Source organism: Myodes glareolus, chromosome 14 (genome assembly GCF_982192425.1).
Source record: "Myodes glareolus chromosome 14, mMyoGla1.1, whole genome shotgun sequence".
Lineage (NCBI taxonomy): Eukaryota > Metazoa > Chordata > Mammalia > Rodentia > Cricetidae > Myodes > Myodes glareolus.
Genome location: NC_142039.1, coordinates 63,029,012 through 63,044,221, shown reverse-complemented (window position 1 = coordinate 63,044,221; position 15,210 = coordinate 63,029,012). Strand labels below are relative to the sequence as shown.

The window sequence follows — 15,210 nt, the reverse complement described above, 5'->3', positions numbered from 1 at the left end:
TAACACTGTGGATTCAGCCTTTGAAGGTACAGTGTTTATTCACCTTCCTAACACTAGCTGGAGTAAATATACATTTCCTAGGAATGTATTAGTCACCCTTACTTAATGTATGTCGATTGCATAGGTAATAATTGCAATCGTTTACTGCATTTCTTGTATACCAGGCAATCTACTGAGTGCTCTACACAGAAGACCGCATTAGCTCCCCACAACTTTATAAGGTGAATTTTAAAGCTCCTATTTAAGAGCGGAGTCATCCAAGGTCAAGTATGTAAGTAGTGAAGCATGTCAGAATGCTAGCAGCCGGGTGTTGGCAACAAAGCCCTTACATGTTTAATTAAACAGTAACGAAATTGTATTTTTTGCTTTTGTTGAAACACAATCTCACAATGAAGCAGAGGCTAACCATTCCCCTCTGCCTCCCAAGAGCTGGGATTACAGCACATCAAGCAGAAATCGATCGCCTTTTCTACTTATTTATTTAGGCCTGGGGATCACGGTCACAGTTAATTTAAACGCAGTTTTTTTTTTTCTATTTTGATACAGTATCGTTCTATTTTACTGTTTACTTCCATTCCGCTTATAACTGATGAATGAGAGGAGATTACTATTTTCATGGTGAGTGTTAGGCCGAATCTAAACAAGCAGCCAACTGCCGCCAAACGACCGGGCTTTGTGCCTCTGCCGCGCTCCGCGAGTGTCCTTCCGCGACAGCCAGCCTTTCCGAGAACCCGCGTTCCTGCGCGAAAAACTATATCTCCCAGAGGGCCCCGCAGCCGAGAGCGCGGGCTCGACCAACCCTTCCTTCCTTTGCCCATCCCCCCCCCCCGTCGTCGCAGCGTGATGATGCAAACGCGTCGGGCGCCGAGAACTGACGGCGTTCTGACTCGCGACCGCGACGGCGGCCTCAACAGCGGTAATAGGCGCTAGAGCGGCGGCGGCGGCGGCGGCGGCGACGACTGCAGGGACGACGACGACGACGACGACGACGACGGCCGGCGGCGGGGCGGGCTCAGCGCGCACAGGGGAGGGGTAGGCGGGCGGCGCCAGCGGCCTGGACTGCGGCAGCGACGGCCAGGGCGGCTGAAGAGGAGCCTCCAGCAGCCGGCGGTCGAGCTAGGCCTCAGCGGCGCCCGGAGCTGCTCGCGCCGGCCTCGGCGGGAGATCTCCATAGAGACGGTGACAAACACAGACGCGGAGGGTCCACACGCGGCCGGTGACCCGCAGCCAGCTCGGAGCCCTCAGCCGCCACCACCGCCTTCCTCGCCGCCGGCGTGCGCGCACTCTCAGTTCCCGCTCGCTCCCTCGCGGTTCTCGCTGTGTCTGTGTGTCGCCTAGGGCCGGGCGGGGGAGGCCCTAAGGCCGCCGCCTCTGCCTCTCCCGCCCGGGAGCGGGAGTGGGAGGCCGCCCAGGCTCGACCATGGCCTCCGGAGCCGGAGGCATCGGAGGGGGCGGCGGCGGCGGCGGCAAGATCCGGACGCGTCGTTGCCACCAGGGGCCGGTGAAACCTTACCAGCAGGGGCGACCCCAGCACCAGGTACGGGGACCCGCACGCCGCGGTGGACTGGGCGGCTCCGGGCGGCCGCAGTGAAGGGTGGGGGGGGGGGACGGTGCGAGGCCCCGGTTCCCCACGTGGAGCGGACCAGGGGACCAGAGGGCCTGAGGCAGGACCGGGGTGGCGACGGGAAGTGGGCAGAGCCTGGCCGGGCTTGGCGGCGCACACGTGGGGTGCGGGCGGCCTCTCCCAGCCCTCCCGCCCTGGGGCTTTCCCTGGCGGGCTCAGGGCGGGAAAAGAAATTCCAGGCTTTGGATACTCGGGTTTCTTTTTTGGCGGGTTTTGGGGGTTTGATGGGATTACTCATGACCTCGCACAGGAACAAGGGAAAGAGATGTGGCAATAGGCCCATCGGCTAGCAGACTTTATTTCTTTTCTTTTTCTTTCCGGTGCTCGCGGGTTGAGGGTGCGTGGCGAGGGTAGTTGCTGCTGCGGCCCAGAGGGACTTGGGGAGGGGGGCGCTGTTCCCCGCATCGTGGACTAATTCAGTCTTAGCTGCATTGAGACGTTACTGGTTATCCGGTCCGCTCATCTCCCGGGTTGGCCTTCCCCGATCTGCACACGCTGCCTTAGCTTCTCCTCCTCTGCCACTCTTAACCGAGTTATAGTTACTATGGCACTGAGGCGTTTTGAAAGTCCCTCTCTATTCTTACGTCTGGTCTCTGCTGCGCGATTCTTCCTCTCTCCTCTCCTCTCCTCTCCTCCCCGCTCTGTAATTTGAAGGCCAGAATCAACCATTCTCAGGACGCTTAACCAGTTCTCCAGCTCTGATCTCATACACCAAATATTTTTAATACTGGGCGTTTTCTAGTAGTTTAAGGCACTTTGGGCACACATAGTGGTCTTATATAGTTAAGCCGTCGTATGCCTTTGTGGATGTTTATAATTTAAAAAAGTTGCTTCCTCTTGTAAATGAGATATTTGGTTCTGAGAAAGATTTCAGTGTTTAAAAATTGCTTGTGAGTTAAGAGTGTTAAAAACTTATTGAAACAAAGCCACTTAAAGTACCTCGGTGAACTAAAGTAGGAAGTGTGCGTTTTAGACTTGTTGAAGAAGTCCTAATAACTTGTTGCATACTGTTAAATGTAGACTTTGTTTTATTTTGGGAAGTGCTGAAATTGAATTCTTAGCGTTTTGTTTGGTAATGTTATATTGTATCACTTTCGATAGTTTAAAAAGTAAAGATCTGAGAAAAAGTTTTGAATAGTAAAAACTGATTATGTACCCAAAAGTTACTTTCCATTGGTTGGGAGGCTTGGCACTATTACCATTTTCTCTAGATGTGTACAGAATGCTAAGGAGCAGGAGTATTTGCAAGCCGATTTTAAGATTAAAACCAGGTCACAAGCCTGGCCATTTTACTTCACCTAATATTTTACAGTAGAGGTTAAGACAGGCACACTTTTCACCTAAGAATAACGAATCACCAGCGAATGCCTATTAAAGAAAAAAGAAAAAAAAGAGATGGATGGCTTGGATAGAGTTTATAAGGGAGCTGATACATATTCTAAGTGACAAAGTTACGGCCACAATTTATTTTAAAATGTACTTGGATAAAAATCTAATCTGGGAGAGAAGATACCTAACAACTAAAACCCGAGTTGTTTCAGAACAGATCCAGGTCTCAGGGTGAATGGTTTTAGTGCTCAGTAGTTACATCATCTAAAATACTAGCTTCTCACCTCAGCTTTTTTTTTTTTTTTTTTTTTTTTTTTGGAGACAGGGTTTCTCTCTGTGTAGCCCCAGCTATTTAATTATTGATTAGCAGATTTAATGTTGGCAGAAATGACCAAACAATTCAGGGTTACATAAAAGAATACATCTCAGTTTTTGTTTGTCTTAAAGTAACTAGTCTTACCTGGGACTTAGTGTCATCTACTAGCAGAGCTTGTCAACTGGATGTTTTGCTGCAGCTGCTGAGTCATCCTGGATATAGTAAAGGAGCTTCATGACATGGCATGTTTCATACTAACATTTAATAAGTGTCCAGGGCTTCTGGGCAAATTTTGGTTGTGTAGTAGAAGGTTAGAATAAGAATAAGCAGGCTGGCACTATTAGTGGATGCAGGACAGCAAATGTCAGGTCAAATAGTTAGTGCAGTCAGTCACCCGGTACCTTTGATTCCTGGTTTAACTTGACTTCTAATTTCCTGTTTTGACTTAGCTAGACTTAGTTAGAGGTTAGCTCTTCTGGAAAATGTCTAAACTTTTTAACAGTTTTCTGCTTTTAACTTAACTTAAAAAATACCACCTTGAAGTTGTGTAGCTAGAAAGTTACTGTCTTGTTCAACCAGATAAAGGGAGTAACTTAAATGTAGAAGTAGCTGGGTGTAGCGGCACATACCTGCAATCTCAGCTGCTAAGAGTCAGACTGGGAGATTTTCTTAAGTTTGAAGCCAGGCTGGCCTGGACTGTAGCAGTGTAGAAACAAATGAACAATGTGAGATTGTTGTTTTCACTTGCCTCTTCACTTCTCCTGTTAGCCAATCACTTTTTAGCTTTCTGAGATAGGCCCTTTCTCTGTAGCCCAGACTGGCCTTAAACCTGAGATTTTTCCTGCCTAAATCTTCTGAGTACTAACCCAGGTACTTTTAGAAATGGCTTATTTTTCTAATTGGGAGGTCTGTTCACTAAAGGTAATGTGTTTAGTTCTTGTCACCTGTTCATTCAGTCTCCTTCCCCATTTCCATTGTGTGTTGCAAGGTGGGTAGGTTAAGCGGCTGCTTTTTCTAGTGGCTCTCAGAACATTTGAGTTTATAAGCAGAACTTACATCTGGAAGAACCTGTTGCCACCTCCTGGTGAGATAGACCTGTTTGTTTTTGTCCCTCCCTTTCTTTTTTGGTGCTAGAAGGTTTTCTGACTTGGAGCTAAGGGAATCTCCTTCCACTCTTAAAGAAACAGAATGACTGATAAGTCATTCTGGCTTAAGTCAGTGACCATATTCAGCAGTTAAAACAGGTGGGGAAGGAGAATTCGAATTCCCCCTCCATCAGTAGTTTAGATCAAGGGTTGATACATCTTTTTTTTTTTTTAAATAAAGAAACAAAACTGTTTTGAGGCTCTGTGACTGACTGCCAGGTCTTTGGCAAACGCAAAAACCATTTTTAGCTCTTAAGAGCAGGCCAGAGACTTGTTTGGCCCACAGTCACTGAGTTTGTAGAACCTGGTTTATGTGATAGACCCTTTATTATTTTGTCTATTTATTTATTGACACAGATATGTCTTGCCTAATATTTGATGGCTAAAGAGTATTCTCAGCTTTGGAAAAGTAATAATTGGTTTAAAACATTCTAATGGAATCAGATGAGTTTGAATCCCTGCTCTGCCCTGAATTGAACAATGAAAAATTCTGCTTAATTTTGTCACCTGTAAATTAAATTGAAGATTTCCAAGAGTGACATGAACATGTCCCATGTGGGATAGTTAGAATTCACTTGCAGTTGTGATTAAATAGAGTCTTGAAATTTATTTGTTTGTTTGTTTGTTTGTTTTTCAAGACAGGGTTTTTCTGTAGCTTTGGAGCCTGTCCTGGAACTCACTATGTAGACTAGGTTGGCCTTGACCTCACAGAGATCTACCTGCCTCTGCGACCAGGTGCTGGGATTAAAAGGCGTGCACCACCACTGCCCAGCAAAATTTAATATATGTAAGTGGTCTTTGCATTTTCTTTTATAGTTAGAGTTTTTTTCTCCTCCTGGTTACCCAAGTCTTCTCCAAAGTTATACTAAACTTAAGCTCTTTGTTTGCGGAGAAGAAAGTCAAGCTTTCACTAAAGTGGTGTATTGATGAAGGGGGAGTTCCTCCCCTTCCTCAACTTTTTAAACAGTGGAATATGGTTACCTACTTCAGCTAGGAAGGCAGACTATGAGCCTTCCTTCTTGTTCTGTTAGGATACAAGGTAGATTCCCTTAACTCAAGACCAGAAAAGTTCGTTTATAGCACCAAAAGTTAATCACAAAGTTTGACAAAAGTCAAACATTTTCACAACTTTTTAAAGTACTTAGTCTTTTTCTCAAGAAGTACCAGTTACTTAAGTATATAGGTAGAAAAGTCTGAGTGTTGATTAATAAATAGAAAATGGGTTTGGGGGCTTTGTGGGTTTTTTTTTTTCCTTCTGGTGAGAGATCCTTAGTGTGTTCAGTTTTCTTACCAGGTTTTTAATATAACAACACCCCCCCCCCAAAAAAAAATCCCTCCAATTATATTTCTGTTTTCTGGAAAGTCCTAATGAGACAAGTGTCTAGCTTGAAGTAAAATGAAACCTTTGGTCGGATGCCACTAAAGACAACCATTTTATTAGGAACAGGGTATTGGGAACATTGCAATAATTTTGTATTTTTAACTTTTGTTTTCTGATATAGAGTTTCCTATAATCCCTAGCTAGACTGGAACTCTAAGTAGTATAGGCTGGCCTTGAAATGACAATTCTCCTTCCTTTGTTCAACAGGCAGAAAAGGTGTATTTACAACCTTGATTCCAGACAATTTATGATCAGAGAAAGGGTAGAATGCCTTTCTCATCTATAAATATTTCAATTTGTTTGATTGTACTTACCTTTTTCATAGTGTGGTTTGAGAACTAAACTCTTAGTCTCAGTATTGAAATGTGGGATATGAGAGAGCTTTGGGGGTTTAACTACTGTGGGCTATTAATGGATTATGTTTCTCCTTGTTGCATTTTAAGGTTTTTAATTTTTATTTTGTTTTTCAAAAGACTTGCTTTTACTTTTATTTGTATATATGAGTTGTATGTGTGTGTGTGTGCACATGTCAGAACTCCTGGAGTTAGAGTTACGGGCAGTTGTGAGCACTCTGACAGACATGCTAGAAACTGAACTAGCAACCTCTGAAGAAAGAGCAAGAACTCTTAACCATTGATCCATCTCTCCAGTCCAGTTAGTTTTATTTTTGAGTCAGAGTCTTCCTATAGTTTAGGCTAGTCTGAACTCACCGTGTAACCAAAACTGGTCTTGATCTTTAGCTCTTTCTACCTCAGCCTCCCAAGTGCTGGGAGTGCTGGAATTACAAGCATATGCTACCATGCCCAGCCCACTTGGATTTAATTCTATAGCTGCAAAGGTATTTTTAAGTGGCTGGAGAATTTGGACTAGGTAGATAGGGTAAGTTTAAACATTTATAAAATAAGATAGACCTGAGATTTGCAACTTAAAATCAGATTATTAAAATTAGATATAGTAAAATGTCTTAATTCTGTACTCATGGAAATAGCCCAATATCTGTGTTATGATGAAGTAGCTTGATAAAGACTTTGGGGAAAAAAACTTTGGGTAAAAGTCTAATAACGTAAGTACTAAATGAGTAGGGAGAATGAAGCATGTGCAGAACCCTGGAAGGCAACACTTAAGGGTCAGAGAGAGGTGCCCCCTCCCTTCTGTGTAGCCCTGGCTGTCCTGGAACTCACTTTGTAGGCCAGGCTGGCCTCACATTCATAGAGAACTGCCTACCTCTGTCTCCCCTGGCACAGAGGTCTTAATGTAATATGGGTATACAAAAAAAACATTTGGAAATCAAAATGGGTAGAGTACTTTGGAAGAGTAAGGCCTGATAGACATAAAACTAATGCTGGACTTAGTTTGTAGTCATGGTCAGAGAGCCAGTGAAGTTACTTCGGAAAGAGTGTAAAATTAGAATACTGTTTAATAAGGAACTTAGGAAAAGAGTGTAAAATTAGAATACTGTTTAATAAAGAATAATGTGAAGGGAGTTGAGTAGAAACAATACTGATCTGAAGTAGGGAAAATACGCAGGACTGAGGAGTTGGCCAAATTGGGAAGTTGTCTTCTGGTGCGAAGAAAGTTTGTAATTATAAATGAAGTCTTAGTGAGTATAGAATAAATAGTTCTCTTTCTCTCTGCACCCACTTCTATCATGAACTAGGGTTAAACAGAATTTTAAACTCTGTTTAACAGTGCTGTGATTTGTATATAGTATATAATTTTAATTAAAATTCTAAAGCATCCTCACATGCCTTGCCTGTCCTCCAGCTGTGGCCCTGCTTCTTCCATCCTCATGCTGGAATTGCTGGTGTGCACCACCATGTCCAGTTTGTAAAACATTCTTGCATCAAGTTTGACTCATTTCTGTGAAGACCTGAAGAACTCTTCTTGGCATGGAGTCTTCCTCCATAAGAACAATTTTTTTCTCTTTTCTAGTTCCTTTCATCCTTCTCTCACTCTGATCTCATGGAGCCTAGGCTGGAGTCTAATTCCTGATCTTCATTCTCAGTTTTTCACTAGTGACTGACAATTGATGTTTTAAGTTTCTAAAATATGTGTGTTTTTTTTAAAATTTGCATTCTGTAGGGGCATTTTCCCCTGAAATGTAACTTAATTTCCTGTGATGAATCTGGTTCCTAATCTCTTCAACTAGAGTAGTTTTCAGACTTGATACTGTATTAGAATCACTTGGGAGGGTTTAAACATAGCCTTATCTTGAGTTCATGCTTTAGTAGCATTATGAAGGACTTGAAGTAGTTGCTTATCCTGTAGCTGAAGGCTGTAGAGCATTTTAGACCAGAGTTCACTTTCTCTTCACGCCTTGAGAGTCATTTAATCTAAGAGTTTGTTTACTGAAGCTTAAGGATGTTAGTTTTAATGACTTAAGGTCAGTTTGTTTTTTATTCTTTGTGCTGTCTTTCTCTGTGAGTCCTGTTGAGCTGAGACTAGTATGCATGTTAAATTTTAGTTGAGGAAATGAAGTTCCTTTAAGTACAGTTGCTGTGTGCCAGTGTTTCCTTATTTTATCTCTTTGCCTTTCAGTTTTGTTCTCTGATCTTCAAGGTACTTAATGCTACTGTATGTGACATCGGTTAGATATAGTGGTGTTTCTAACTTGTCCTATAAATTGCGTTATGTGGGTAGGAATCATAAGGATCTTTCATATTCTGAGAAGCTAAAGGAACGCCACAAAAACACTTCCCATCCCATGGTCTTATTTATATGCTCTCAGAGATCCTCTGCCTAAGTCCTATGCTTGTCCTTTTTGAAGTATTATTTAGTTTGTAAGCACTATCAAATCTTTTTCAATCGGAGGATGAATAACTATTATTCTTATGTGTGCCTTATAAACATCAGGTTTAGGTCTATAATAATTTCTCGTAAATAATTAGTACTATGTAATAAGTATCGGCGAATCAATCCCACACCAGTTATGTTTTAAGGGGTTATTTATTTTGGGGGGTAAAACTTACATACACCATAAACCGTCAGGAAGGGAGCCTAGTCGCAGGAGCCGGGAGCAGGAGCCAGGAGCAAGCACCGGAACCAAGAGGGCCTGATCCGGATATGCTTCTCTTTTTAAAAGAGGAATATACCACACCCCAGTGGGCTGGTATTTCAGCAGCTATTGGCTGACGGAGCGGAAGTTACTCCCACAACAAATAAGAAAAATGGAAACGATGAATTTGTGTTCTTTGGAATGAATGTTCTAGAACCATACATAGCCTTACCATAGATGTGTTTTTGTTCAGAGATCACATAGAATATTAATTTTGTTGTATTTATTGTTATTTATGCCTTTCCAGATAACAAAGCAATTTACTACTAGTACTCAAGTGTCTGTTTCAGAAAGACTTTCCATCTTTTCTCTTGACGGAATTTCCTTCCAAAGTAGAATTACATATTCCGCCTTAACTTAATTTATTTTTGTATTTACTAAGCCCTTTCCTTTCTGTGATTATCTGAAACCTGATTAATGCTGCTTTATGAGACAATTTATGCCTGAAATTACCTTATCCCAGCTTGTTTATGGTAGCTTTTTCCCTTATTAGTAAAATTAGCACATGTTTATGTGATACCTTGAGAAGTACTTCCATGTTATTTCATTTAATTTTCATCGTCATTCCAATGGGTGTTAGTAGGAAGAGATGTTCTTAGACTCAATCAAAGAAAAAGGAGGTTAGTATTCAAGTTGTGCCATAGGTCCAGGATGCAATGCTATTACTGTTACTCACACAGTCACGCTTGTATCTTGGGCATGCTACTTAATGGCATTGCCTCTCTTCATGCTTTTGTTTTCTTATGGCATTGGGCATTGAGCCCAAGGTCTTGCCCGTATAGGCAAATACTACGATGGAGCTATGTCCCTGAATCTTCATTCATGGAGTGTCATATTCTCACTACATAAAGTAATTGTATTAAATTGACGAATATTTGTAAATTGCTTAGAAAGGTGCCCAAATCCCCAACTGCAGTGAATGTTAGCTGTAATATTATGTCATTGATTTTTCTTTAGAAATTGCCATCCTAAAGCTAATTCCTCAGATTTTTAAAGGAAAGATTCCATAATATGAAAATTTGACCACCAAAAAGAGGTCTTAGATTATTTCTTGAGTTTAAATTATATTGGATTAGTTGTCTTATTTCCTATTTTAAGAGGGATTCCTTACTCTATTTGTTTATTATTATTATTATTATTATTATTATTATTAATAGTGCTGAGGAATCTAAACCCAGACCTCAAGCATGAGAGGCAAGCACTCCATCATCTGAACTATATCCCCAGCTCTTCTCTTTCTTGACGAATGTGACACAAAATAATTGTTGAAATGGTTTATATTGTGTTTTTTAATCCTCTAAGGTACAGAAGGATGAAAATATTTACTGCCTATTACTAAATCTAGATCTTGGCTTGTTGGTTCATCAAAACAGTATGATGCCATAATAGTATGAACTTAGTTTTAGTAAATTTTGTTGGAAGCACTAGTGTTTTGCTTAGCATGATTTTAAGTGCTTACTTACAAAGATAAATTTTCTAAAATAGTCTTATGTATGTTTTCTCCAACAGGGCATTCTTAGCAGGGTTACAGAGTCTGTTAAGAATATTGTTCCAGGGTGGCTACAAAGATACTTCAACAAGAATGAAAATGCATGTAGCTGTTCAACAGGTGCAGGTGAAGTTACACACTGGCCGGAAGATAGGGAAGATGAGCGGGTAATTTATGCTGGTGAGGACAACACGAACAGTGATGATGGGAGAATCACTCCTGAGCCAGCAGGCAGTAACACAGAAGGTAAATAGAGTATGGATATTTGGTGACAAATCAGACTTTCATGTCTAATTTTAAATATCTTTATATTATCTGACTATGGTACAATCTGATTGAATGGTGTATAAATCCTCTATGGAATATATGGAAATCAGTTTTAAACTATGTTTTTCTTAGCAGTCTTAAAAAAATTACTATTTTGTGTTTATGTGCACAATGGACCAGCATGCCACAATGTGTGTATGTTTGTAGTATGACTGATAAAAATAACTGACATAGATGTATGGCTTGTTTTGCTAGTGTAATTAGTAACGTATATTCCTATCTAATTGGCCTGTAAAGAGAAATAGTGAAATGGTCTTGAAAGAATGGTTACTTAGAAGAAAATTAGAAATCTATTGTTTTTAGTGTCGTAGTTGTAGTTTTCATTGCTGTGAAAGGGTTTGCTTCATCTTCCAGCTCGCATCATCCAGGAAAGTCAAGGCAGGAGGAACCTGGAGGCTGAGTTCAAGGAGGAATATTGCTTATTGTCTTGTTCCCCATGGTTATCTCAGTCTGCTTTCTTATTGCACTGAGGACCAGCATTCCCAGGGATGATACCGCCCATGGTGAGCTGGGCCCTCCCACACCATCATTCAAACAAATGTGTTAGCTGGGCATGGTGATGTGTGCCTTTTATCCAAGCACTCTGGAAGCAGAGACAGATGGACATCAGAGTTTGAAGAGAAACCCTGTCTCAACAACCCCACCCCCATAAACAAAATATCAGAATGCAAGAAAGAAGAAAGAAAAAAAAATGCACCATAGGCTTGCCCATAGACCACTGTGGTGGGTGCATTTTCTTAGTTAAGGTTCCCTGTTCTCAAATGACTCCAGTTTGGGTTGACATAAACCAGGACATTTAGTAATAGTCAGTTTGGCATAGTCTTTGAAGTTTTTCTGTTTTTTATTAGGATAACTCGAATTTTGATATCTGCACTTCTCAATTTCTTTCAAATGTTACTAACAGCACTATTAAGGCTTTATCTAGTAGATCTCTATGGTGATTGCTTTAGCTTCACTTTCTCTCCATCAAATGGGGCTCAGGCTTTAAGAGATTTCTGGTGAGCACTAGTGTACCCATAGTAGTCCTTTCCCAGTTTGATGAGCATATTAGTAAGAAATAAGTAACCTGAGTTTCTAATTTTGTATCTGTAGAATTTTAATTGTGTGTGTTTTCATGAACACAGTGGGATTAACTGGAACTTAGATTTTATTCATTAATTTCTAAGTTAGTTTGGTTATGTATATCTTTGTAAATTTTAAATGTAAATTATGGGGGAAAATAGATGTTAGAATGAACTCCCAATGTTGCTTCTTAATGTTGGTAATATTTCATACACTCTTATGGAATAGACCAGTAAAGAAATCCTCAAGAATGTACATGTTATGTTTTCACTAAAATGGGATTTCAGGCCACTGTGCTAGAGATAAAACCTAAGCCTTTGTACATGCTAGGCAAGCACTCTAACAGTGAGCCCTATCTCTCACCATTTAGAAGCAAGGAGGGCAGCTTTTTGATTCCTTTTTTTAAAAACAACTCAGCAGCATTTTTTCCTCTCCTTCACTTTTTAGATTTGATCTTCCCTCCTGTCTTAAAAACTTGTCAGTCCCAGATAGTTCTTACAGTGTTTTTCCAAAGGCATTTATTTATTTGGTTCTGTGGTCAGTGTTGCGGAGTCAAGTTCCACTGGTAACTCTCTACAAAGGTGAATATGAACCTTTGATAGATAGAGCTGAAAAAAATCAGTTTGCGTTGATTTTCTGAAACATTGAAATGTAAAATGCATTCTCAAAACAATATAATCTTAGATATAGTTACCGTCTATTATCAAAATGCAGGAAGCACCAGACAGTGGTGGCGCATGCCTTTAATCCCAGCACTTGGTAGGCAGAGGCAGGTGGATCTCAGTGAATATGAGGCCAGTCTGGTCTACAAAACGAGTTCCAGGACAGCCAGGATTGTTACACAGAGAAACCCTGTCTCGAAACCCCCTCCCCCAACTGCAGGAAGCTGAAATAGCTTAGATATAATAGTCCTGAGTATTGTTTACTAAATAGGAAGTTTTATAAATAACTTTTATATTAGTAAAAACAAGGCTGGAGAGTATTGAACATTCAAGTAGCTTAGCAATAACAATTATGGCAGCTTCAAGTTTCTTATAGCATTCTGCCCATATACCTCCTGTGTTGACTTGTGTATGTGTTGTGTGTGTACATATTTGTGTATATGTACATGCACATGTGGGTGAACGTTGTGTGTCCTTAGTTGCTCTTTACCTTTTTTTTTTAATTAATGAAATTAGCTGGTTAACAAACCCTAGTAATGACTTCTCTTGTCTTTTGCCTCCCTAGTGGGATTACACTTTACTCAGCTTTTTTGTGTGGATACTAGGGATACAAACTTAAGTTTACATAGTGAGCATAGTTACCACTCGAGCCATCTACCCAATGTTGGTGAGATTCCATCCACTAGGTAAGGAAAACCTCAAGAATATAAGTGTTAAGTGACCTAAATTGGTCATGGAGAACCCCATAGTGGCATATTTAATAAGTGAGTGAGCAGTGAATTGTACTTGTGGACAACTGCCTGATTTATACTATCATAATTTATAGTTGTCTTAGAAATACAGCATTGATGACTGATGCGAATCTGTAACTCATAGGGTTGTCTCATTCCTATGCCTTTTGCTACTTGGTGTGGTGTGGAAGGAGCCATCTGTAAGCAATAAAACTACATTTACTAGATTTAGTAGATAACTGCTAGAAATGGTCCTGTCACTTTTACCTATAGGATAAATGGATGCAAGGATCAGAGAATGGGGTGGCTAAAAAGCACTACCTGCTAGGATGAATCACAATAATTAGAGTACTTGTACCCTAGGGCACATTTCAGGGCAGATGAGATGGCTCAGTGGATTAAGGCACTTGCCTACTAATCCAGAGTTAAATCTTCAGGATACAATGGTAGAAGGAGGGAACTGACTCCTAGAAGTTTTCCTCTGACCCCACAAGTGTGTGTGTGAACATACAGACTTGAACGTAATAAATATATGTATGAATACAGTCATAGAGAAGTTGAAATATTTATAACCTGTGTGTGTGTTTTGCCTTTCCTGTTGGCTGAATCCAGAGCCTTATGTATGCTGGACAAGTGCTTCATTACTAAGCTACATCCCCATCTTGTTTAATTTTTATATTTTCTTTTTCGTTTTTGTTTCAAGACAGGGTTTCTCTTTGAAGCCTTAGCTGGCCTGGAACTCACTTTGTATACCAGGTTGGCCTTGAACTCAAGTAGATCCTTCTTTCTGCCTCTGCCTGCCTCCCAAGTACTAGGGCTAATGCATGCCCAGCAATTTTTACATGTTTTATGTTGTGTTGGGTATTGCTTACACTAGACAAATTCTGTGATGTAAATGCCAATACAAATTGATTCCTAAGTTTCAGCTAATGTTTCTCTTAACATGTTTTGTATCAGATTATATTTAAATCAGTTGAGGTATTCTGCTGGATTGTTTTGTGTCTCTGTGATGCTGGGGATTTAACCAAGTACTTTTCATGCATTCTAGGCAAGCTTTTCACAACGAGCGTCAGCACTGTATTAGATGTAAAAATAAAAATACAAAAGAGAGAAAACTTTAAGAAACAATCTTCCTTTTTCTTGATGTGCTTTTCACTCTTAAAGAATTCTTAATTGCCATGGTTGGTATACCTTGTTTTTTAGAGAAAGATTTTTTTGAATTGTGGTAAAGTTGTTAATGTTAAAACATGAGTTTTTATCATTTTAGGCCTTGTTTTAAGTATATAGACCTCGTTTGCCTATCTTGGAACTTTTTCATCTTATAAAGCTGAAAGTCTCCATAGAACAGCATTCCCCACCCCTCTCTCAGCACCTGGCATGTTCCACCTTGAACTTCAGTTCTGGGTCTCAGGTATCCCAGGCTGATCTTAAAGAGCAAGTTTGACCTTGGATTCTGAACCTCCCAAGTGTAGGCATTACAGGTGTTTGCCATTATGCTCTGTTTTTATGCTGGGGTTTGAGTCCTTGTGTGCTAGATAAATACTTTACCAATTGAGCTGTCTCATTGCCCTTGATTTTTCTTGTGCTGTTTTCTATGGTTTGAAAATAGTTGTTTATGTTTTCTCTAGTTCTGTACATGTTTATATTAGAAGAGCTAGTTTGGTCCTACTTAACTCCATTCTAAGGGGAATCTTCCTTTTGGAACTTGAAATATGATTCTATAGTTCTTGAAGATATACTGGAAGATGGTTAAGAGAAATTCTGGAAAAGAAGAATAAAGTGAAATTGGGAGGTGAATAATTCTACGAGGAATAATAAAAGCGCAGTGTTTAAAATTTAAAAACGCAGGGCAAGTTCAGAAATGTCTTGGCAATGTCACAGAGAAGAGGGAAACCTTGAAATCAGAGAGCATGAAAGTGACATCTCATTTGTGAGGAAAATAAGAGTTAGGTTAAGAAATTATTTTCGGTCATAATAAACACTGGCTTTTTTGAAAACAGTGAAGCTAAGCACTTCACTCCTTGATAGTGGATTTCAGCCAATCACATTCTGTTCGTGGGACATGTCGCCCTTAGGCAAAAGGTTACCT

The 15,210-nt window shown here is 40.5% G+C and overlaps 1 protein-coding gene across 2 annotated transcripts in view; it reads left to right on the top strand.

Annotated features, from left to right (window-relative positions):
- The first annotated feature begins 1,404 nt into the window (after positions 1-1,404).
- Nup153 (nucleoporin 153) overlaps positions 1,405-15,210 on the top strand; it is a 49,851-nt gene continuing 36,045 nt past the window's right edge. For both annotated transcript variants that reach the window (XM_085699443.2, XM_048430280.3), the window contains exons 1-2: positions 1,405-1,537; positions 10,360-10,585. In XM_085699443.2, the coding sequence (XP_085555569.2) occupies positions 1,421-1,537; positions 10,360-10,585 (343 nt within the window). In that variant the 5' untranslated portion in view covers positions 1,405-1,420. The remainder of the gene's footprint in view (positions 1,538-10,359; positions 10,586-15,210) is intronic.